The sequence below is a fragment of the Pithys albifrons genome, chromosome 3 (genome assembly GCF_047495875.1).
Source record: "Pithys albifrons albifrons isolate INPA30051 chromosome 3, PitAlb_v1, whole genome shotgun sequence".
In the NCBI taxonomy this organism is placed as follows: Eukaryota; Metazoa; Chordata; class Aves; order Passeriformes; family Thamnophilidae; genus Pithys; species Pithys albifrons.
Window position 1 is genome coordinate 48,469,806 of NC_092460.1, and position 24,167 is coordinate 48,493,972.

The window sequence follows — 24,167 nt, forward strand, 5'->3', positions numbered from 1 at the left end:
GATTCCACTTCCTTATGCACACTCCTGACTAGTCCTTCCACCATGCCCTCACTTTGCAGCTTCTGCACCACTTCTTTGTGAACACACTCCCCTGATTCTGCCTTGGTTTCAACCTTCCTTTACCCCTCCACACTGTGCCCACTTGCCCTCCCCTCCCAGGTTGCACCCCATTCCTTCTCCATAGCACCAGGAAAGAGCTGGGAGCAGTGAGCAGACTGGAGAGTGCCTGCACCAATACCAGGACAGCCTTAGTGGCTTGTAGTCACTACAAGGCCAGCAAGACCCGTTCAAACATGGAGCAGATGGGAAGAGCAAGTCATTCACTGACAGTCCACAAGAGCCACTGGGGCACTCACAGCACACACTGTGCCACCAAACTCAAAATCCACACCAGGCTGCAGGTTTTTTTGTTTTGTTTGATTTTAGGTGTTTGATTCTCTGTTTTTAAATCAAGACAAGAGGACTATCAGATCACCCAGTTTGAGAAGCTCAGTAACACAACAGCAGCTGGATTTCAATCAGCCATCTCCAGTTTTCGTTTTCCAGAGTCCCAGTTTTGCATTGGACTGAGGTCTATCTCTGAAGAGAGAGAAAGCAAGCCTCAAACATCCATCAGAGTATACAATTCACTGGATTGCACTAATAAATTATTTCAGCAATTTGTAAACATCAGTATGTTTATGTATGTGACTGTCTCCACATTTTAGCTACTGGTTCTTTCTAATCCTTTCTCCCACCGCTTAGAGAAACCAAGTGCACTCAGTATTCTTCCCACCAGAGTACTTAGACATATAATTAAGTCACCATTCAAGTTGTTTTGTGCAAGATAAAGAGACTGGAGCTGTAATTAGGGAAGGCTTTCAAGTCTGATAGATTTCAAGTACCTGAAACCACTTTCCATACCATTAAATATTGCTGCTGCAAGTGTATTTGGCTTTTCAGTTTTAACGTCAAGAATGCCATATTCATCAAGAAAAATCTGCTAAAAACTCAGTTTATAAAGAGAGGAGTATACCCAGCCTTTGGACATATTTTCATGAACTACAGAATGCTGGCAAATCTGACAAATTTGAGATTCCATCTTCTAAATTATTCTGAAACCAACAATGTAAGCATTAAATTCACATGCTACAGACACACAACTCCTCCTCTTAAGCTTTTTTATGGGAAACTGATTGTACATAGACAAGCACAAAAAGAAGGAGAGCAAAATAATCTGGTTTTTTTCCTGTTAATACCCAGAATGTTACCTGTCATTACCCAGCTAATGTTCTCAGAAAGAGCTGATGAGACCGAAGTCTGGAAGAAAGCAAGGAGAAGCAAATCACCACTCAAAGGGGTTTGGCCTGGCAAATTCTTAAGCCCTCAAAGCTGGATACTGCAGCTTTACTTGCATTGCATATTCATATTTTCAAGCACTGAATTTTATTCACTTTGAGCCATGCACTCCTTTCACTGAGGGACAGGCCAAGACCAGGCGTTATCCAGCTCCAAAGGCCCCACCGTCCAAGGTTCCCAGTGGGTCAAGGGCTCAGAAGGCACATGGCAGCCTTCTGCATGACTGGGCACTTCGAGGGTGGATCGGGGAATAACTAATGACTCATTTATGGATTGCCTAAGGAAATGTATTCTTCGGTAGTACAACACCTGGATACAATTCTGAATTGCAAAGCAGCTCTGTTACAGGACAAGACTGTGCCTCTGAATAACATCTGACTTTCAAAAGCTTTACTATAAACAGTCCACTTGTCTGAGAAAGTGGTGTGGCATTCAGGTACTACAGAGACTCTTCTAAGAATCTGATTTGAGAGAAAGAAAAAAAAAATCTTTAAAAGGATAACTCTAAGGAACATATTCCTTATACCTGGTAGCCAGCTCTGACTTTGGAATATGAACTGGGGTTTACCAAACAGGCAGTGGAGGCCCAAGCACTTCCATAGCACATGCCTTTCCATTCCCTGTCCTCCAGATGATCCAGTAAAAGAATACTGGTAGGCAGACAGATAAACTGACTGCCCAACAGAAAAAGAGATGATCAACATCAGGTAATACCAAGAAGCTCTTTGGCACTGAACACTTCTTCATCATGCCAAGTTTTCTCATACATAGTTGAAAAGTTCTTTCAAGCCTCATTCCAGCAAGGCAAAGTAGCAACAGCACCCTGGAGTGACCCTAGGAAGTCACAAAGGGGCAAGCACTGGATTTTTCCCTGCCTTAACACAGAGCGAGGTGTTGAAAGGTGCTCAGGCAGGAAAAGCCACAGACAGTTTTCAAAATCCTCTCAACACGAAGTCTTCCTCCCCCAACATACTTTCTTGGTGGCCCACTGCAGCTGCCTTAGTCACCTCTGCTTTAAGTCAGCAGGAACGTACCTGCGAGTGCAGGCAAGTCACCAGGAGCCTGCAGACACTGCCATAAAAGGCAACATTCCTGTTTGCAATCCGGAGAAAATTCTTTCCCAGGACTGCAAAGCAGCAGTCATTGGGATAGCTGGAATTCTTCTAATTGTGTACAGACAACTCAAATAATGTGTTGAGCAACAGGAAACTGGAGTCGACCAAAGGGCCAAAATGCTAACACATACACAGCATAACTCTCAGATACAATTCTAGTTAGGAATTGTTTTAAACACCAATATTCATTCTCCATACTGACTTGAGCCATCACGAATCAGAAGTCAGTTGTCCAGGCAAGAGGCCACCTCCACCTATCTCTTTCTTTTCTTTTTTTTTCCAAAAGGTTCATTCAGCATGGGTGTACTGTACAACTTCAGTCAGCACTTGCCTTTACTTCATTGTTAGTTGTGCAAGCAACTTAGTCAGCAAAAGAGAATGTGCTGGGTACCATAAACTCAGTTGCTTATAATAACACAATCAAGAAATGCCTGATTAAAAGCAATCTGCATCTGCTTTTCAATCCTAAACAGAGTCACTTATTAAAAACAATCCAGAATAACAACTCATTCGTTAATTATAGCAACAGTTCTGTATTTCAAACCAGCTGACAAGGAAAGCTTTTTATCCAGGCTCTTCTTTAGCTCTCATCACCACAGTATTCAAGTGATCATAAGATGCAGCAGCCTCAAGCATTCAGAAATTCAGGAAGTAAAACATCCTTCAAATTTAAACTATACAGCAGTATTGTATAATAAGATCAGTTGATTAATTTTACTATGTAAAAAAACCCATAATATCTAAACTCATCCTTAACTTTCTTTAGTCCAAGAATAAAAGACCACATTTTAGACTGACTGCTTCAGCATACACTAAAATCTTAATTAAACCAAAATATGTTTTTACAAGAGAGACTTCTTGTATATAGAAAGTCCTCAACCAAATATTCTACTACAAAACAAGTCTGAATGAATGCTGAACTGCTGTGGCCAAATGTTATTGGTATAACTGATACATTAATACAGCTCCAAACTCTTGAACTTTGTTTTTAAATGTTTTGGGATGGGAGAAGAAAAAGGTTGGGAGGCTAGAGGAGAATATGCAATTTAAGCTCCCCATCTCAGTTACAGAACATCCTACCAGGCCTTCATCCCCCACTTCCTCTGCCTGAGTGACTCCCATTTCAAGCCTGTTCATCTCCATAAAAGGAGAAGTAATATAGCATTCACACAATGGTGACATCATCTCTCCAGCTAAGAGGAAGTGGAGCTGAAAGGCGAAGGCTTGGCTTGTAGCCCCCTGCCTATAGCTGACTCATTAAGGCTGAAAACTTAACCATGGCTCGATGGTACCACCCACCTCCCAACCGCAGCGCGTCTGGCAGGATGGAGCAGCCGGGCCCTCCCAGTTCCCGTTACTGCCACTGCTCCCCGAGCATCCCGGGGAATGCCTGCAGCCCAACCGGCTGGCTCACCAGCTTAGAGTTGACCTAAAGCAAGAATTAGCCTTAAATGCATCTAAGCGCTTCAACCAGGCACTATTTTCAGCTCCTTAGTGCCTCCTCAAATTGCTCTTCCAACATCAACATAATGTTACAACCCATGTCCTCTCCCCAGGGCTCTTGACAAGGGAGGAGCCTCGGGCACCTAACACACTGTGCTACACAGAACAACCCCCCCTGGCATCAGATCTAATCAAGTATGTTCACTGTGGTGCTTTAACATATATGCTGGTTTGAGCAGGGCCAAAACCACTCCAGGGAACACCAGAACAGAGCCCGAGAGCCTGTTTTAGCATTATCCTTTAAGGAATGCGTTATAGAGAACTTTCAAAATGCCAATAAAACTATGATCAAGTACAAAAAATAAATAAATAAATAAAATTAAGGATAAACATAGCATATGCAAGACAGCTCTCAACAACAGAACTGAAAGATGTTAAAAAAAAACCAAAGACCACTTGAGTTGGCAGGAACTCTGCAGTGCCAAGATTCAGCTCTGCATTAGCTGAAGTCTGAGAACAGCCACAAAGAGAAAAATAAGTTTTATTTTAAAAAATTAAATATATCCCACTGGGTCAAATGCAAATATTTATTTGCCCAAGACATTTTTGGACTAGAGCCCATATCCCTTTCTCTAGTACTCCTAAACTGAATCTGGAGATGGCAGAGAACAAGTTAGGCTGTAATTTTAGGTAACACAAATGTTTATGAAGTTCTGACAGAAAAGAAAAACTGATATGCAGCCTGCAAAAACTCAGGCAGCTCATGATACTGTAACAGTGAACTGCAGGGAGACTGACAGCAGGGGCTGAGCCATTACACAAGTGACTGCCAAGGAGCTCCTGCTCTGGTTTACAGGAATGAAGCAAAAAGGGTGTGGTAACTACTAAAAAAACAAGTGGGCAACGGATTCTTTTTTAGCTCCTTGTTCTACTGAAAACCACATTTCGAGACAGAGATTTTGAGAGCTGCATTTAGAAATCTCAAGTAATTCAAAGCATGTAAAACATTTCTTAAGAAAATTAGAAACAACGTACATATTTTCTTGCCATTTGTATCAAACACCATCAAAATGAATATTCTCTATAATTACTATCCAAATTTAATGTTGCCTTTTGCATTAGAAATTTGGGCAAATCTTGGAAACAAACTAGTGAAACCACGGGCTATATTCTTATGGGTTTAATGGAACCAGAACTAGGCCTTTATGTGCAACTTGAAAGAGACGTCTGTGCCTCTACATAATCTGAGGAGGTCCAAACTGATAAGCAGTCACAGAATATTGCATAGAAGAGAAAGATGCACTTTGGTACAGTGCTTTATGCACAGCAGACCAGTGCTAAGAAGCAAACAGAAATTACTTGGCAGCAACCAAGTTAAAACAGAAGTGTTCTGCTAGCTGGGAAACTTAAACAAATATACAAACATTTAAGAACTACAAATAAAACACTTGAAGGTCTCTATTCTATAGGAGCAGATGTAGAGGACTGCTGTGAAAACCACAGCTGGTCCAGAGGTGCATATGAGGATGTACAATAGCAAGAGATTTATCTTAAAACACCTCACACTGTTTCATCCCCTAATATAACAAGGTCACCAAAAATAAGGCTACTGTGCTTCAGAATTTTTCCTTTCAAGCACCCATCCAGAGACCACCCAACACCCAAGTGAACACCATCAAGGTGCTCATTGCACAGACTCCTTTGCAGATTAATCCATCAAGGTCAAAGGTTTAATTATTGCACAATGATTTTCAGAGTTTTGTTAGGTGAAACATTAGGAGCCCCACAACAACATGTGGAGAAAACTGAGTAAGAAAACAGATGGAGTATGTTCCTCAGCTACATGCTGCCTATTCCCTCTCCTACTTATCTCTCTGTTGAACAGGTTGAGCTTTGCAGACCAGAATAACCACACTGACCTAATCTACTGGAGAAGTTTCAGACAGTTTTCAGGGCATTAAAGCCAATAGCATGCTCCAGATACCAATGACATTTCTAGCTTCTATCACTATTTGACACAGAAATTCCCTATATGGGTTTCAAATAGACAAACAGGTGCTGTTTAACAGCTTTAAAATATGTTTTTCCACACTGGTGCCCTGGAGACTATGAATTGAGGTAAAGAATGTACCTCTTCAGTATACATCTGCTGCATTAGCATAATGATTTATTTGCTCAAGACACCTCTCCACTTGCAGGCACCATGCTTCAACCACCAGCACCAGAAGAGTAACTCTTACAATAGCAGACCTGAGACTTCTGGCATCCGGGTTACCCAGGGAACAGAAACATTAAGGCAAATGGTTGTTTTCTCTAAAAGCAAAAGCGTTGTACTTTTTTCAGAGTTCTGTTCTTGAAGCACAGGAAGGTTCTACAAATACCACACAGCAAAATAATGTTCTCATCTCGTTTCTGAGAGTTGAAGTCTTGGGTCAGAGAACAGAAGAAAAAAAGTCAAAAACACAACAACAAACAACCTACTTTGAACAAGTCCTCCACCATTTTATTGCACCAAGAAAATACTTTTGGTGAAAATTACCAAAAAGCAATATAACCTCTTGGAACATCTAAGTGCCACACTTTGGTCAGTGGAGTAACCAGTAGACACAAAGAGTACCAACCTCATCAATAGTTCAGAAGCACAGATGCCTGAAAAGAGTTAAATAGTTTCTGGATTAGCAGAGGTTGGAACAAAGCTCTCATCTTCCTCTCCCCTTCCCAATTCTTTTCCTGATGAACCAGCCCTTTGAAAGGCCTGCTCATTCAAATACCATAAATTGACTGGAGAAAAAAAAAAAAGAGTCTGGATCAATTAACATGCAAAGCTTTTCCACTCTGTCAGCTTAAGAAATAACTATAGCCCATGCTGACAGAAGTCAGAGTCAACTTGCTATCCTTCTCCAGGCCATGAAGGATTCCCAGTCTTCAGGGCTCTGAAAGTAACCTAGGGAAGGCAGCCTAATCCTAAATGCCTCTGGCTCATGTGGAGCACCCGGCCCTTTCATCTTCTGTTCTCTGCAGAGATTCCTGCCATACCACTGGCTGCTGCACCCCCACCGCTGAGCAAAACCCAGAGAGGAACAGGAATGTGGCTTTCCATTGCCCCAGAGGCTACTCAGGACCAGAGACACTGCAACAACCCACTCTCGAAGCAGCAGACAGGGGAATGCTACTGTTACCCTTTGCAACAAGGGAATAAGGCAGAAAATAATCCAAAAACCATCTCAAGGGCTCTTGTAGCACACAAAGGCACAGGTGAAGCCACACCAAAAAATCTTTCAAAACCTAAACAGGTCAAAAAGTAAGCTAGCTCAAAAGCTAACTGGGAATGATATTCACATCCAACAAGCATTCCAAAAAGTCAGCAACAAGGTATCTCAAACAAGGCAAAGAAGAGCTGGGGTAAACTTCTAGATAGTCCATACTGCTGAGAATACTGCACAGCCAGATTTGTTCTGGGAAAGGTAAACACCCCAGCAGAGCATTTAGCAACTTTCTCGTGCTTCAAATACAGGGGCAGGGCTGTCACTCTTTACCTTTGTACAACAAAGCAAGTCAAGTCTAGGATTTCTGAGTGCTAGACATGATTCAAGCAGTGGTCTGATGGAGACACCTTCTCTTTTCAACAGGAAAGAAAATATGCATGTAGATTATTCACTAGCTCTGAATCACCACCGTACCAGGGAAGGTCACCTGTCCCTTGTTGCAGAATTGCAGCTGTCTGGTATCTTCTGCCACATACTGATATACCTGGCAGGGATTAAGGACAAGTCACACGCACGTGCAGCTTCAAATGGTTTAACTGTTGTCTATAAGGGAAAAGGACTTCTTCAGTCTCCTCACAACAATGCCAAAGAAACCATTTCTAATTCCCTGTAGAAAAGATTTCTTTTTAGGTAACAGTAACTTTTGTGCACTTAAATCAATTGCTTGTTTAAGAAAAATACAAATTAATACTTGAGTTGACGAGTGGGCGAGAAAGAAGGAAGCAATAAAGGATGAAGTTTATGGACACCACTCTGCCACGTACAGTACAGATGGAGCATCTTTTCTTGTCCTTCATGGCAGATCTAGCCCTTCTCTGAGGGAAATAAGGTACTACATAGGTCCAGGTTCACAGTTTTTTTCCTGCTGGATACAGCATTCCTTTCAGAGTCACACACCAGCAGTTTAGCTGCATTTCTTCAGGACCTGACACATCTTCAACAAGTTGCCATCAATACCCTGCCACTGGTCCACTGCAGCACATCCATGTGCTCATCCTCCCCACCCAGGCTTTTACAAATACAGATGAACTGATCAAACACTTTAGCTCATCCCTGTGCTCTGCTCTGCTTTAGAAACTTTTCTCAACCTCCTCCAAAACAAGTTTGTTTGAAGCCACTAACACAGGTAAGTGGATGGAGATTTTCTTTCTCTCTTCCCACTCTGGGAACCTGTTAACTAGAGTCCTCCTCCTATGTTTGGAGGTGCAAGTGGTAGCGAGGGCTGGTGAAAAGCAGAACTCTAAAACTGAGTCTAATGAGAATTTTAAAGCACGATTTTATCATATCTGGCCTTTGCTGAAAAATGTGAAGCTAATTACAAGACCTAGGAGAGATAAACACCTTAATAATTTCCAACCATCAAAAAATAAAGGAGTAATCATATCCATACAAGTCATGACAAATCAAATTGTCCATTATACCCTTTAAACCTTACAAAGCATTCCTCCTCCTAAAACCCATCTACAGACAGGAAGAAAAGCATTAAGTACCTCCACACCTGAACACTCTCCAAGTGTGCCAAACACAAGCACTGACTCTCTAAGAGAGCTCCTCTCAGAATGACAGATATGCACAGCACATTCAGAGTTCCGTATTTAAAGCCCAACTGACAAACAAGCTGCAGATAACACAGAGTTCTCTAATTCTCAGCTGTATACATGGGAGTGGGGGTGAAATAAGTCAGCTTGCTTTCTTTTATTCCGTGAAAAGCCAACAGATGTACTTAATACTTCCTGATAGTAAGTTTTATTCTTAACGGAGTAAAACATATCCAAACAACTCTTAATCAGTAAAACTCCACTGACCATCACACTTCAAAATACAGGTTATACTAAGCTTGTTTCACCCAACCAGACTGTACAACCAGATTTTAACCTGGCTTTTGTTAAAAGCCTCTGTCAATCAATCAATATATGTACCTGTTCACCCACAGCCATCTCGATCCACAAGCTCATCACTGAAAGGGAAAATTGCTATCTCAGTTTTTTTTGTTTCTCTGAACCCTGTGCGTTCACATCAGCCTGTCCTTCATGAGAATTTTAGCTCTCGCCAGACTCTTTGTAAGATTCTTAATCCATTAGAGCAGGAGAAAGGTCTTCACCTGAACACAAAAGCTGGTCCCAAGTAGGTGTCAGGGGTCTGTATGCAAGGACAGAGGGGGCAACAGTGCCTTTTGATAGCAGTGAGTTGTTTTCCTAGAGGGTGTTGTCTGCAACCTTGATTTGTGATTTCAACAAGAGTCATTACCTCAGTCAGCACTTACCTTGCATCATACTCCTGTAGGCTGTGTCTGTGATGGCATAGATATGAGGGGGCATCTCATGTCTCTTTTTGCCTTTGTACATCTCCACTATTTCTTCTGAGTATATGGGCAGATTCTTGTAAGGATTGATCACCACACAGAACAGGCCTGAGTATGTCTGGAAAGAAAACGTCCCAGCAAATAAGACAACAGTTAAAAATGCTGTATACTTTCATTTTTAACAGTATATTACTTGGAAAAACAAACAAACTGAACAGGGCTTTTTAAAAAGCTTCTTCCAGAGATGCCATGTGGGATGCTTCCCACTAAGCAATATTAGAATCTGAGTAACGCCTTAAAGTCATATCAACTTGGCCAGTACTCAACTTTTCCACGCGTTCACAGAGCATCAGCTGAGATATCAGTCACACTGGTATCACTGGCCTGGTCCCTGGATAATTAACAGTCCACTGGGACTGGCTTTTCTTCTTTTCAACATTCCTATAATCAGGTCAAGTGCCATTTCATTGCATAAGGCAGGTCCTAGAAACACACATTTTAATGTTCTGCCCCATGTTTGCTACGGATTTATCTACTAATGATGAACTACAATACAATAAAACTTCAAGCCAAATAGTTACTAAAATTAAAATTAGATGTATACTCCTGAAAGGTTTTCAAGACCACTGGACTAGGCCAAATTCAGTGCTACCTGTGCTGAACAGGAACATGGATTAGATGGTCTCCTGAAGACTCTTCCAGCCTGAAACTTTCCTGATTGTAATATAATAACTAGAACTAGATTCAAACCATAAGGTATGTAGTACAGTTCTGAATCAGCTGATACAGAAAACAAGTCTAAAGTATTGCATTCTCAAAGACTCAGCAACATTTGCCAAAGTTTACTTTTCATTCCTTTCAAATGGTTAATTCATTAATCTATGACAGCAAACCTTGATTTCTCAATTGGGTTTCTACTGGCTGAAATTGCAGAGTTCTAACAGAATACAAATGCAAAAATAATTCCAGTGAAAATATCAAGCTTCTTAAAAAAAGAAAAAAAAAGGAAAAAACAAAAACGTAAAGATCTGAATACCTAAAAGAAAAAGCCCAATGAACGTTTTACTTGCAAGGGGAAGAGGAGAAGCAGAGGCTTCTTAGACACTTCCTAGATATATACTAAAAATAGCATTTCAAGCCTTGCTCTTGGGACTTAGGGCTGTCCTAGTTCCCTGTCAGCTTCAGAAGCAGCTGTTTCAAACATCTGGAGGTGAGCACTTTTCTACAGCAACCTGCAGTGCTACCAGAAGAGAGTACATTTGGCACTTTATATTTCTATTGTCAACATCTCTTCTACTGTTTCCTCAATGAAGAACGAGTGCTTCGAAGTGGAAAAGTGTTCTCCACAAGGAGCGCAGAAGGTACTTAATCAGATTTAGCTCCTTAGCTGGATAAAGGTAAGGATTAGACTGCAGTGATCAGAAGGGTGAAAATAGCATCTACTACACACTTTGTGCTCTTATATCCAAATTTTCTACATGCTGCCTTAATGTTAAGTAACTAGTCCATTCTTCTGTGCAATGAATTCAGATATAGTTTTCACTGCACATCCCCCAGGAAGCAAATTCTTTATAGATACTTAAGGTTCCTTTTCCATACCCCAGTATAAACTGTCAGGATGTTTCCAGACCTACTCTTTTTCTTCCTTTTTTTTTCACTCATTTTTTCAAAATATTTAAGCAATATTTGAATGGCATACAGAAAATATTAAATCTCTTTCCAAAGTGGAAAACTATGAAAGTTGGCTGAAAACCTTTTAGTGTAGAACTTCTGAAGTTCCAGAAGCTCAACTATCACAAGATATTCTAGTCAGGTTAAGTTTCAGGTAGCGCTTGAAGGGAACAGTTTAAGCAATTTATAAAACCAACCTGGCAGTGCCAATTTCTTTGCCTCAGCCTGAGCTCTCCATCAGGTCCAACAGTACTTGTACAGCACAGAATATCAGCTGAAAATCTGGGTCATGCTTTCCTGACCTTTGACTACAATAGTGGAAGACAGAGTAGGACCAAGAGGTAGAAAGGACTCAAGATAAGAGCAGCATGTTCACAGTACACACAACACAAGTCCAGAAGGAACATAAAGTTTTCTTCTCTGTATTTGTGTGACCCTTCATGGCTGTTTCCTGACAAATTAGAACTGTTGCTTCTCAAGTAAGTACAGTGCAAAGGTCTGAAGCAATCCTAGGGAGGAGAGCAGCAGTTTAGAAAATGAAAGGCGTTAATTTCACTTGGAGTGATGAAGTCATGAAGGAAATATGCAGGAAGAAGCCACCACTTTCCTCCAGCATTCTGCTGGCTGAGAGAAATACCTAAGGGAAGTTTTCACACAGTATAAGGATCTCCAATGTGTGAGGTGATCTTTTTGTTAATAAAGAGAGGCACGGCTGTGGTAGGCGAATGAGTGAGACCACCTGTCACGACTGCTGGTCAAGCCCACTGACAGTTTCATAGAGGAAGCACATGGAGTTGCACTGAGCAGAAGCTGCCAGCCCTACCACAGAGAAGACAAGTCATCTTCATCCTGCCGACTTACATGCATAAATCCCTGAATTGAACTGAAGGCTCCAATTTAAAGGCTCACCTATTATAAGCATGGCTGGCTTGGAAATCTGTACTTTGTCTCAGACATTACTATCTCAAAATAGAATTCTGGCATTACCTCTCACTGACTATTTCTAGTGACACACAGGCCAAACTGGAACTAGTTTTGTTTTTCTAACTGCTGAACTGGCTCTGAAGAGTTGAAAGGACCATCTACAGCAAAGCACAAAGCTGACAGCATCAGGAAGTTTTTCCAGCAGCTGGTAACTTCAATAACGTAACTGGAACATGTAAGGTTGAGTTTTGAGTTTCACATGAAATATAAACTAGGCAGTTCAGGTAAGCAACACAAAACCGGAAAATGATCTTCTGATAAAGGATTCTGAATAGAAAGGGTTAATATGAAAGCCAGTCTATTAGCAAGTCACCTCAGTGCAGAAGCAATTCACACACTGAAACAGCAAATTGGTGTCAGACTGAAGTTCTCAGTTCTTGAACTGTCTGACACTCCTTGCCTGCAGCACTGATAAGACTTTCCCCTTCCTTTCACAGAATGGAAATACAGAAAAATTAAGCTTAAAAAAAAGGAAAAAATCTGATAAAAACACACAGCCCTCGTGGCCAATAAGTGATAAAAGACAAGAGCAGAACTAAATTATGCTTATGATCAGAGACATTTATGCTGGAGTTGTGTTGCGTGTACTCCCTTCAAGCGGATTAATGACCAACCAACAGCCACTCCAATGAAAGTATTTTAAGCCTCCCATTAATCTCCTGACTTGCTGAGAACTGCTGACAGGTGAGATCAGTTCATTTCACAAGTGCACAGAAACACAGTTTTGGCAAGAGTAAGATTCTGTAATAGAGAATTACTATGCTAGGCTTCCTTGGGTGAAGGGTGTGGGGATTTTTTAATACTTCTTACAATCCAATTAGAAGAACTCAATTTATTTCAGTCACAGACTATGTCTGAAATTTCAGAGGATATCTTGCAAGATATGCAAAACAGCTCACTGCACAGTGTGCAACAGGCTCAGATACTGCTGAATTATTTCCAAAACTTACTATATAAATTAGCAATGTTTCCCATTCTGAAAATGTTACACATGATCTTGCACATCATATTTCATCTCAATATCAAGATTCTACCCTCTGAGAACAGATTTGACCAATAATACGAGGAGCTGTGACTGCTTCAACCTCCAATCACATTAGCTCTTCAATTCTGACATCAGACTGTGGGCGTCAGACTAAATTTATATCAGCTCTGCATCTTTCAGATGTTCTTTGATAATTTCTGCAGGAGTCATCTCTATACTTTTATGCCACTGCAGAAGAACAGCGGTCACAGAACAAGTCAGGCATGAGTTTCTCACTTGTGTCCAAGCTCCTCGAGTCAGAAGGCAACAGTTCACAAAGTCCCACCAAAGATGTATAGCTAGAGTGAATTCCTGCTATGTGGTGTCTTAGGTACCATCAGTCCTTGTTAGCACGGAAGAGAACACCTGTAGCTACCACACAGCAAGACTACACGAAAGACCACAGCCCCACAGGGATGATGAAGTAGGATTAATATTTAGTTCTGTTCAGTTTAGATCAGATCCCTGTTTACTACTATCCAACTGCTCTTGTTTCTTGCTAAAAGAAAGTTAAAAGGCATTCAAAACACTCTGCAAACAAAGACATTCCAACATTAAAGGCAGATTTACCGTAGCATTCCTTGAAAGCTTCAATATTAACTAGAGGGGGGTTGGCAAAGTTTAGTGAAAAAATTTTAAGTAGCAGGAAGAAGCTAAGTCAGGTGGGAGTTGTGTGTGGGGCAAGGAAAGGTTAACATACATATTTAGGAGCAAAGTGAATGCAGTACGTTCACATACTATGTAATCAAGAATTCCCACCCCAACAGACACGGTTACTTACATAGATCAGTCCTGAGTAGTATCTCTCCTTCAAGTTGTGAAGCACAGAAGCTTCATTCAGGCATGTCAGCTCTGCCATATCTTCTACTTTAGAGAATTTGGGGGGGTTCATCTTCTGGATGTCATCCTTATTCACTTTCACTTTCTTCCCATTCTCTGCCAGTTCCACGATTGCTTCATCTCCTACTTCTTCCTTCAGGCTGGCTGCCTCAAACCCATTCTTCTCTGAGGGAACCCACACCAGCTTCTTAGCTGCCCAGTCAGCCTGAGTCAGGGGGTTATTAATGATGTTTTTGTCCACATAAAGGTACTTATCTGCATCTCTTTGCGCCATTTTGGTTTACAACTGGGGACCTGTGAAGAGGGGGAAAAAAAAAGGATATTTTTAAAGCTTCAAGTTGCCTTGCAAATTTCTAGAGGCAGACACATGCTAAGTACTCTGAATCCCTGGTCATCAGAGCATGCCTTCCCTCCTCTAGTTTCATGTTAGTAAGCACTGCTAAAGTTGTCAAACTTCCAATAGGGTCAAGGTTTGTCTTGCCAAGTGGATGAAAAAACCAAACTAGCAAGCAGATTTAAAAAAACCCCTACAACAAAACACAGACCGAGGGTTCAGCATTTGGAAGCCATTATTTGGCAGAAAAGAGAAAGCACGTTAAAGTGGCAAGTACCAAACAACTTGTGCCAAGCCTTGTAGCATCAGACACTATGTCAGTAACACTGGAGTCAAGATGAGCCCTTCACTGCGGTACTTGGTAGAGATATTAGCTCAGAAATACAACCATAAATGCTTAAATCAACACTTCTGCTTTGTATCTCCTTCTTCTGATAAGCTATAAATCAAACACCACAAGTTGTTAGAAGTGTCAACTACCAGCCTAGATAGTGAGATGCACTTTACTTCTAAAAGACACCAATAAATGAGGACACCAGTTAAGACTGATATTAGATACTCTCCATCACCATCTTAGTAGTAACACCCAGCCCACCAGTTTATACCTTTTTTTTTCCCTACATAATGTTCAGTAGCAAAATACCTCCAAGACAGTAACAGAATAAATCTGTGTTCAGCAAATGTTACAGCTAAAAATCCTCTACTTGGATCCTTCCATGAAGCTGTGGTCAGACAGAGGAGAGAGTTCCACCCCTATGGGAGGGAGACAGGCAGCACGCTCAAAAAATGGCACCCTTGATTTAGTGTTTCATCAAACCCAGAACAAAACTGCAAGGGATTTTCCAGTTTATAAAGCACCAATTTTATTAGTGCCATTCAGAAATCCTTTCAATCAGAAAAGGACTGTACACATCAGGGCTCATTAACCATGTAACAGCAGCCTCTTTACAACATCCCACAAACATAATTCCTTGGATCCTTCCTCACAAAGATACCACTGTCCTCAATATATGTTTCTCATAACATGGATAGAAACTAGACCCCTTTACCACCCAACGAACAGGAAATGAAAACATCAATACTCATGTCATAGAAGGCTTTCATGATCTATAGGGTAACATTCCTACTGAACATACCCTTATTTACAAACCATCCAGCAAATCAAATAAGTGAAGTTTGACTGGAGGTACTGCAGACAAAAAAGTATTGAAAGCAGGACAGAAGCAGCTCAATTCCCAAAATATGCATGAGAGCAACAATAGATGTTGAGTCCCAGCATTAGCAAGCAGTGAATGAAGCCAGAAAAACATCATTTATAATAATGATGGGCACAAATGCCGACACCAGTCATTTGTGAGTACGGAGGGAAATTCCTTTCAACAAATGTATCACTGTAGGTGGGATGTGACTTTGTGCAAGAGACTGTATGGATAGCTATATATTCAGTCAAAAATTCTTTAGCAAAAAAGAGAAAATTGCTCTCTAAATAATTGTTTTCTTTAGCTTGAGTTTAAAACCTCTGTCTTAAGCCTTATAGGATATGCCAAGCAGCTGTCTCACACTTCACTTCATCTCTCCTTCCCCAAAGGGTCATTGACATTTCCACCTCAATGGTGATTCTCAGGGAAACTCCTCCCTGGCTTTTCATATTTTCACTGAAAAACTAGATTTTAATGATGAAGAGATTTGTTGAAGAAATAACATGTAGCAACCTGGAGGCTGCCATGAAACACTTGAGCAGTCAGGAGAGCTCCAAGAGCACCCTAGAACAGTGAGCCGACAGAGTATATAGAGAGGAAATAGAGAAGACTAGGGATGCAACAGAAGATTTTAGGATTTCGTAACACAGCAGAGTATGATCTGCAGGTTGTGGTGAAAGGGTTAAAAGAAGGGAGTGGAGGGAAGGAGGGGAAAAACAAAAAAAAAAAAAATTTCAATTGTGTCCAGAGTTGTATCAGGTTTGGCAAGGCAACAGCTGGGCTCTACCCTCCATTACACAGTTTCCTGCCTATGCAACTCCCAGAATGTAACCAGTTGCCTTTTTTGGCTATGATCAGGCAGGACACAGAGCAGAATGCTTCAGCTAAATTCAGTTTCATCATTTCCTGAGGAATCCTAAGTAACCAGCCATCTGAAGTGTCCTACATTATGCTGAAACATATTCCTGACTTCCTTACTGCTGGAGTAAATGCATTCAGGACACATTCCAGGATAAGGACTAATTCTTTTTTGGCTAAGAAATATGTAAGACCACAAGGAATCTTTCAAGGGGTATCCCCAGCCAATTCTAGATCTGAAGAGAACTAAGGAAAGAAGATAGTTACAGAGAGATTAATCACATTCCTCACAGGAGAACCCTAAATTATCTCACGTACAACAAGGGCACATTCTTCTGCCTGTAAGGGATCATTCTAAAGCATCTACCCATTTTTATTTTCAGGATTGAAAACCACTTTCACAATAAGAAGAGAAATAACCTAACACAGACATTCTAAAATCCCACCAAACACTAAGTTCTTTAAGCTCCCCAATAGTAGTGAGGAGATTCAATGAGGGTCTGCACCTCAAACCTGAAACAGACTTGAAAACCACCCTATTGCATGGCAGCATCAGTCACCATTCTTATCATGGTTCTTCCACTGGTCTTCATGTGCTCCAGAACAGAATCCTCACATCCTAGAAGTAAAAACTGGAGGCTCGTGGTAAGACAACATGGCATTAGTGCTATTCTTGAGGCTGACTTGTAACCCACAGGGCGTCTAAACCAGCAATACCACAAACCAACCATTAATTTGTCTCCTCCATAAGAACAGTACCAGAGGAATCAGATTCAGTAATTTCCATCCCATGGGCTCCTAAACTTATCCTTCCAGCTTATGCTGCATTTCACTGGGCATTTCTAAACATCCCTGAAGTGGTCAAGGAAGGAAGCAAGCCCAGTAAGCTCTTGCAGCCTTACAGCAACTCACAATGAATGCAAATCATTGCCATTTTAGGAACAAATTAGGAAGTAATTTGTTTGCCTGGTAGTTTGCATTCTGGGTGTAGATAATTATGTGGGGCAAGGACATTTATCTTTGCATGGTTATTGTGCAACTGTCAGATGAGAATACCGTTAACAATATTCTTTTTGATGCAGCACCAGTCCATAAGCAAGATGACCAAAAAACACAGAAGGAAGACAGACCATCCTTGTTTTGAGTTTAAATGCCTCCTTCCTAGTATTGTTTCCAAAAATGACATACTACAGTCACTTCCCTCTTAACCCAGTGTGTTCCCTTATTGTAGTTTGCAGCAGCCTGAGGAAGGGGCTGGTCAAACTTCACTTGTCTTCCATTATTTCAGGGACCAAAAGACATTCTTTGCCACTTAACTAACTACATAGTTGTCACAAAGATGCCACATAGCTACGGATGGAGGCAAAATCATCTCTACAGCTACGAATAGAACAGGACCAAAACATTAATAATATGTAGTCCAACCATAAAGAAAGAAATTTAACCCTCTCCCCACTTTTACATACGTATTTCCCAGCAGATTCTTCTGAGAGGAACAAGTTAAACACTGGTTTTAAGTTACAACGACATGCAGTCCCTTTGAACTAGGCAGAACTACCCCAAACCCTCATTGGAATACAGTCATATGGACATGTTTGCCTCAGTCTCCTGCAATTTCACAGCCTTAAGGCTTAGGTTATAAGATGCTTCACACACTCCCTAAAGCATCAAGTGCTTCCCATAAACCTGGAAACACACTTTATCTGTCTTGGAAAGGTCTTCTGATTACAGTGTTTCGCAGCTGCTAAAACCATAGAACTTACCTGTTTGCAATTTAATTTTGCAGAACTATTTGCATTACATCCCTCCCCACAACATTCACTTTGTCAGCAGCTACAGGATTGTTCCAGGCCTGAGCCACTGCTCAGTAAGATGAGCTTGGGCTCTGCTAAACCATGGAGTGAACAGCTGAAGTGGAAATAGAATCAATATATTCAGAAGAGCATTAATGACACCAGGTAAAGCACCACACTCACTAGCAGGTGTTAGAGCATGGCCAGGCAAGGAACACTTCCAGTCTGAGTTACCTGAACTGCCATTAAAGTAGGGATCCCCACACTGTTCTTTTTTGGTTCAGGCTCCTTCTTAGCAGAGAAGCTACAGTTACTACAGTTAGACAAATAGCTTTAATCACACACCATTTCCCCACTTCAACGAACTACAAGAAGTTTGTGAAATTCTGGGCTACAGAGTACACAAAGTACCTGTTACATGCACTAAATACTCGGCAATTCAATCACCATTTCATAACTTTGCTGTAAGACTGAGCTGAATGAAAAGGGGCGCAAGTGGATAATTATTAGAAGTTTTCGTCTGTTTCATATCCACCAGTAAGGCACTGTTACAAACTTTCTGTGATTTCACATGAAATGGTCCCCCACATGGTTTCTCTAGTGGTCTTTCTACTGGCAGTGCAAGAGGAACTACCCTAAAGATCAGGGTGACAAAAAGAATGAACAACAAACAGAAAACATTTTTAGACTACAACAAGTTAATCTCCCTTTCTTTAGACAGTTCAGATTTTAAAAGTATTTCAGGAACATAGTTCTCACACCACTTTCCAAACTGGCTTACCTTCAGCGGCCTCTGAGACCAAGCCATGCAAGACAACAGGCCCTTTCACAGAACATAGGGAATGTACACCATTTCTATAGGCAAGACAAGACTTTTACAGTAGCAAATTACAGCACTACTGGTCACTTATTGCTCCACTTCAGTTACAGCTAAATGCACTCAGTGAAGAAATTTAATACTTTGTTAATACACAACATTTAAAAAATGATCTGACTTTGAGAAGCTGTTAGTGATTCAAACCCATTTTGGTCATTAACATTCAAATGATGGGAACCCTTGCTAAGCACATAATCTGAACAGCTAATACTTGCATTATTATTGCAAACTCAACTATTTCACTTTCCCCAGCCAGCTGAACACAGTCCACCAAATCAACAGATTTAAGAGCAGGTAGAAAGCTACACTTAAGTAGTCTGAAGTGGACATCAGAGGCCAGGCTGTCTACAGTGAGCATGAATTGACAACATAAAAACCCCAATCCACTAATAAAAACTTGTTATAATTCCCTTGTATTCACTAAGAAATTGTACAGATTTGTTTAGGTCATACTGGGCTGACACTTCCCAGCTACACGTCCCAGCATGTTTATGGGAAAGAAAACTGCAAAGTTTGTTAGCCCAAACTGCTCCAATTTGTAAGTAACACCTACATAAAAACTGAAGTCTGAATAGCTAAGGGCAAGACATGAATCACAAGGGGGAGGTGGAGAGGAAGGAAAGGGAGAAAACTGGCAGGAAGCTGAACTGATGGACTGGTTCTATCTGCTTATTTCTCAAGTTCAGCATATTGTGACACGCTAGTGCTTGATGCTTCGCTCTGAACTCAAGAATCATGAATTTCAGTCATTCCACTGCAGAATACAACATCAGGCAAGTATGAGTTGGCAATTAACACTCCCTCACAGACAGACCCCCGAGCTGAAGGGACTGAGCTACACTTACCCTTTTTGTTCAGAATGCCATGCAGACTCATTTCTTCTAGTTCAGCTTTATTTGGGATTCATAAGGACTGCAGCTATCAGGCTTACTGGAGTTCACTGCTTTCCTCTCTAGTCACAGTCTGACGCACACAATACATTGTTGAAAGATTTATTTCACAACTGGAATGCAGATTGCTGGCAATTATTGTTGTATATTCAGTTTGACTGTAGTGCTGCCCAGACTTGCCAGCTACCCTGTTTATTACTGTAAATTAAAATCAAGGTAGAGCACTAAAGTGCCCTCTCTGTATGCAAGGGGCTTTAAGAGTCAAGAAGGAGGAATCTAATTATCTAAAGTATAAACAATACCTGTATTGCACAAAAGTGACCTACTGGCCAGACTACACAGAAGACAAAAGAAGTTGAAGGGAATTCTGCATCTTCCAGGTGGCCTAAAGGTACCTGACACACACCCTCAGAACAACGAACATGGAATAAACATTTCTCAGTTTCTGTGTGTCTATCTCTCCTCACCAGCTGCCAAGCACCGCTCTGGTCTGTGTGAAGCAGCATTCGAGCACATTCTGCTCAACAGCTGACAGGAGGTTTGCTCTGGCAGCTGGGACTTCCCATGGCAAACTGCAAAGGCCACACTCATGCACAATTAACACACTGTCCTTACATGCCACTTATTAGTCAGTCACCTTGTCTCTCCACACAGCAAGACTGTGAGAACTGAAGCTTCAAGCACATGTGTATGTAACATAAATTAATGCCACTCCGAAGAGGTTACTTTTGGTTAGCAAAGAGTGAAAACAGGATAGTGCAGACTTCACCACGGGCTATAGAAACACAGAAACAATCTGGGGCAACCACCCTGCATACCATAAAGTAATTAACCACTGTAGGTTATGGGCAAATACAGCCTAACTTCCCTAAGTTAATGGTAGGGAGGGTATGCTTGCCCTTATTTAAATTGCACCTTCTGAGTTCAGTGAAACACACACCAACCACCATGCGGATGGCACCAACACAGTTAATCGGCTCTATGAAGCCTGTGCACATTGTTTAAACACACCAAACTCTGATTTAGGGAGGGGGAGGGCAGCTTGCTGTTGATTTCAAGTCCAGTCTTTAGCATGACAAAGCTCGGCTGGCTGCCACCCAACCCCATTCACTTTGAATAAATATTCAAAGTTTACAATGCTGCATAATACACTTTCTGCAACTGTTGTTTCTCATTAGTGCGAGTACAGTACATGCCTTCTCAGCAGAGAGAATTCCTCTTACAGAGACAGTGTGCCCACAAGGAAAACATTCCAGGGGGAGAACACATTCTTCGTGACCACTCAGCAAAGTAATCCCACTTAAGGAGACAGCTGTAGTTCAGAAAACTGCAACCCATCCCTGCTGCTCAAGCTGCTTTGCTGGAAGACTTGTTTTCAGGAGGCATAATGGCCTGCAAAAGTTCTGACCAGACACGCAGAATTCCCTACGGACATTGCATGAGAGAGGGAGGAAGAGCTCAGAAAGTTTCAGCCTGTCCTTGTTACCTCAGGGTCTCTTTTCATTCCTTTCCTAATATTCGGATTTAAGGCTAAAAAAAGTGTCTACCAAGAAGTCCGAGGCACTGTGTAAGGTGGCTCTACATCCTTCTGTATCAATTAGCACTCCTGTCATCTTTGTCAATGCCAGATTTCAATTCATTGCAAGAGGGAACAAAGACTAAAACAGTTACACCTAAATACAGAGAAGAAAAATATAGCCCTGGTTCACCCTTTTAGATGCAAATATTTCGGATGTATGTGGCTCAGATAAAGTCATCTTACAGAACAATTACTCTTGCTTGCATTAACTGACACAGTGCTTTGATCTCAGTACCAGTACGACTGATCCTCCAGCTCACACTGGACAGAACCAAGAATCAGAAAAAACACATCTGGTAAATCAGTTTTAAAAATATTATTTTCACACTGCAACAGAAGTTTCTGTAGACACTTATGGCTCAACCTACTGTGCCAAACTAGGACTGTGTACAATCAACCTTCTGCTACATCTCATTTTTATTCTTGTTTGAAATAAATCTGCTCCACCATTAAGAGCAGCTATGAGGATGGTGAGCAAAAACCTTGGCACAAAGAAGTCCACCCCCTTTACAGGGTCCACATCTTGATCCTCAGCTCTTCTGGCTGGACACAAGGACTTACCACCCTGTTCATGACTGTGATCTTGGAGGTGGAGGGCTGAAGAAGAATGACTCTTTCTGGATGTGAGAACAACAGTAACTCCTAAGAAAAAGCTACATTAGCCTTAAAGTTCCAGGATTTATAAGGAGGGCCAGGTTAAAAATACTTTTTATTTATTTATTTTACACACACACACACACACACACACACACACACACACACACACACACACATATATATATATAAGAAATATCACCTTCAAGATAGTATGAAAAACTTTGAAACACTCAGATTGTGACACTTCCCTACTCTGTTCAAGGTCCTGCACAGCTCCCTGACTCCCTGCTCAGCTCTCCATTATAACCAATGTTCCAGAGAAAGCTCCCGGAGCAACAGAGCGTGCGAGGAACTCTTGTCTGGTCTGTACCTTCAGATTCTCACTTGTCTTCTGGTTAGTTTGTTGCTTTCCTGACCTGTGCTTTCTTCCCCAGATGTCAAATATATCAACTCTTTAGAAAGAAACAGCATTAGGCATCTCTAATTTTAGAACTCACCCAACCATGCTCTCCTCCCGAAGCACCGAGTTTTGTGTTAGAGGAGAAGAAAGGACTCATCTTTTGATGCCAAATCAGTAACACCAAGGGCACCTGAAGCAGGAACTTTGAACTGTTACAATACTGGCTCTATGGCATACAAAATGTTCTCTATTCTGGCATTACAAGAAAAGACTTTTTTGGAAAAGAAAGAAAATTATCTCCTTCTGACAGGAGACTGACATACTATGACATTCCATGGTTCCAATACAAGGAAGCAAATAAAATTCCGAAGTTTCAAAAAAAGTATTGCTTTCTGGCCTAACAGGATAAAAAACAACATCAAGAAATGCTGACAGAGAGCAGCAAAACTGCTTCATGTGTTTCCACCATAGTTAACAACACCGTACACAATCCCATACACTGCAGTGCTGTGGTGGTGAGGAACTGGAACAGGTTGCTCAGAGAAGCTGTGGATGCCCCATCCCTGAAAGTGTTCAAGGCCAGGCTGGTGGGGCTTTGGGCAACCTGGTTTAGTGGAAGGTGTCCCACCAAGCAGGGGGTTGGAATGAGATCACCTTTAGGGCACCTTCCAACCCAAACCATCCTGTGGTTCTCGGATATTCTTCCTCTTGTCTACATGGACAAGAGCTGAACCATTTACTGCAGCTGTGCTTTTTCTTGACAGAATTAGCAATAATAAATACAGCACGGTGATATTTATCAGTTAAAGCTACATCAAGTTTTTAAAACAATAAAGAACTAAAATCTGCCTATATAGTTCAGTCCATTAGGAAAAAAGCATTAAGATTTGTCACATAAAGATTGTCTCCCACTACATGGAGGAGGAAGATAAACTGATTGTGCACACACAGATGTGCCGGTGCCATGTGGACAATATGCAGAAAATTTTTAGAACTTACGTCAGTTTATCTAAAACCAGCAATCCCTTTTTTGAGGAAAAATTATGGCTAATATATCTTCCTCATCACATTTGTGTGTTCTCATTTTACTTTTCCCATCATATACTGCATTAAACTTGGGAAGGGCCATTAAGCCAATTCATGGTAATTTACTGTGTAATGAAATGTCAAGGACTTCAGTATCTGCTATAAAGATTCACACTGCAGTATAATCCAGACAATAAAAGCTAAGTGGGCTGGTTTAAGTCACAAATCCTAAGTCACACAGTTTTTGTGCTTGTAGAGAAGTCTTACTTGGTCTTTATGCTCCCCTAAGAAAGAAAAATCCCTTTGTCAGTAAGTAGACACATCCATTCCAAACACAGCAGTTTCAATCACCCAATTATTTAATTATTTTATGTAGTCTACTGTACACCTGCACCCACACTCCCATTTATTGAGACAATTTTGTAAAGTCTGAATACATTTTATGTGATGTCAGAGATAAAAACAATTTTTATTTCTGAACAACAGAAAAAAGACATCTGAACCACTACTATGAAGAATAAAATATATTAAGTAGTGTTCTGCTAAAAAAAATAGAACTTCACTAATACAAAAAAATACTTCTTGAACTACTTCAGATGCATTTACAGGCAAAAAGTAACTAAAAGTGTTT

At 41.0% G+C, this 24,167-nt stretch overlaps 1 protein-coding gene across 1 annotated transcript in view; it reads right to left on the minus strand.

Annotated features, from left to right (window-relative positions):
* The window catches only part of MYH9 (myosin heavy chain 9), a 71,298-nt gene that overhangs the window by 41,493 nt on the left and 5,638 nt on the right, over positions 1–24,167 (minus strand). Inside the window, exons 2-3 of the mRNA XM_071551686.1 lie at positions 13,925–14,277; positions 9,426–9,582 (exon numbers count right to left, since the gene is read on the minus strand). Of these exons, the coding sequence (XP_071407787.1) occupies positions 9,426–9,582; positions 13,925–14,257 (490 nt within the window). The 5' untranslated portion in view covers positions 14,258–14,277. The remainder of the gene's footprint in view (positions 1–9,425; positions 9,583–13,924; positions 14,278–24,167) is intronic.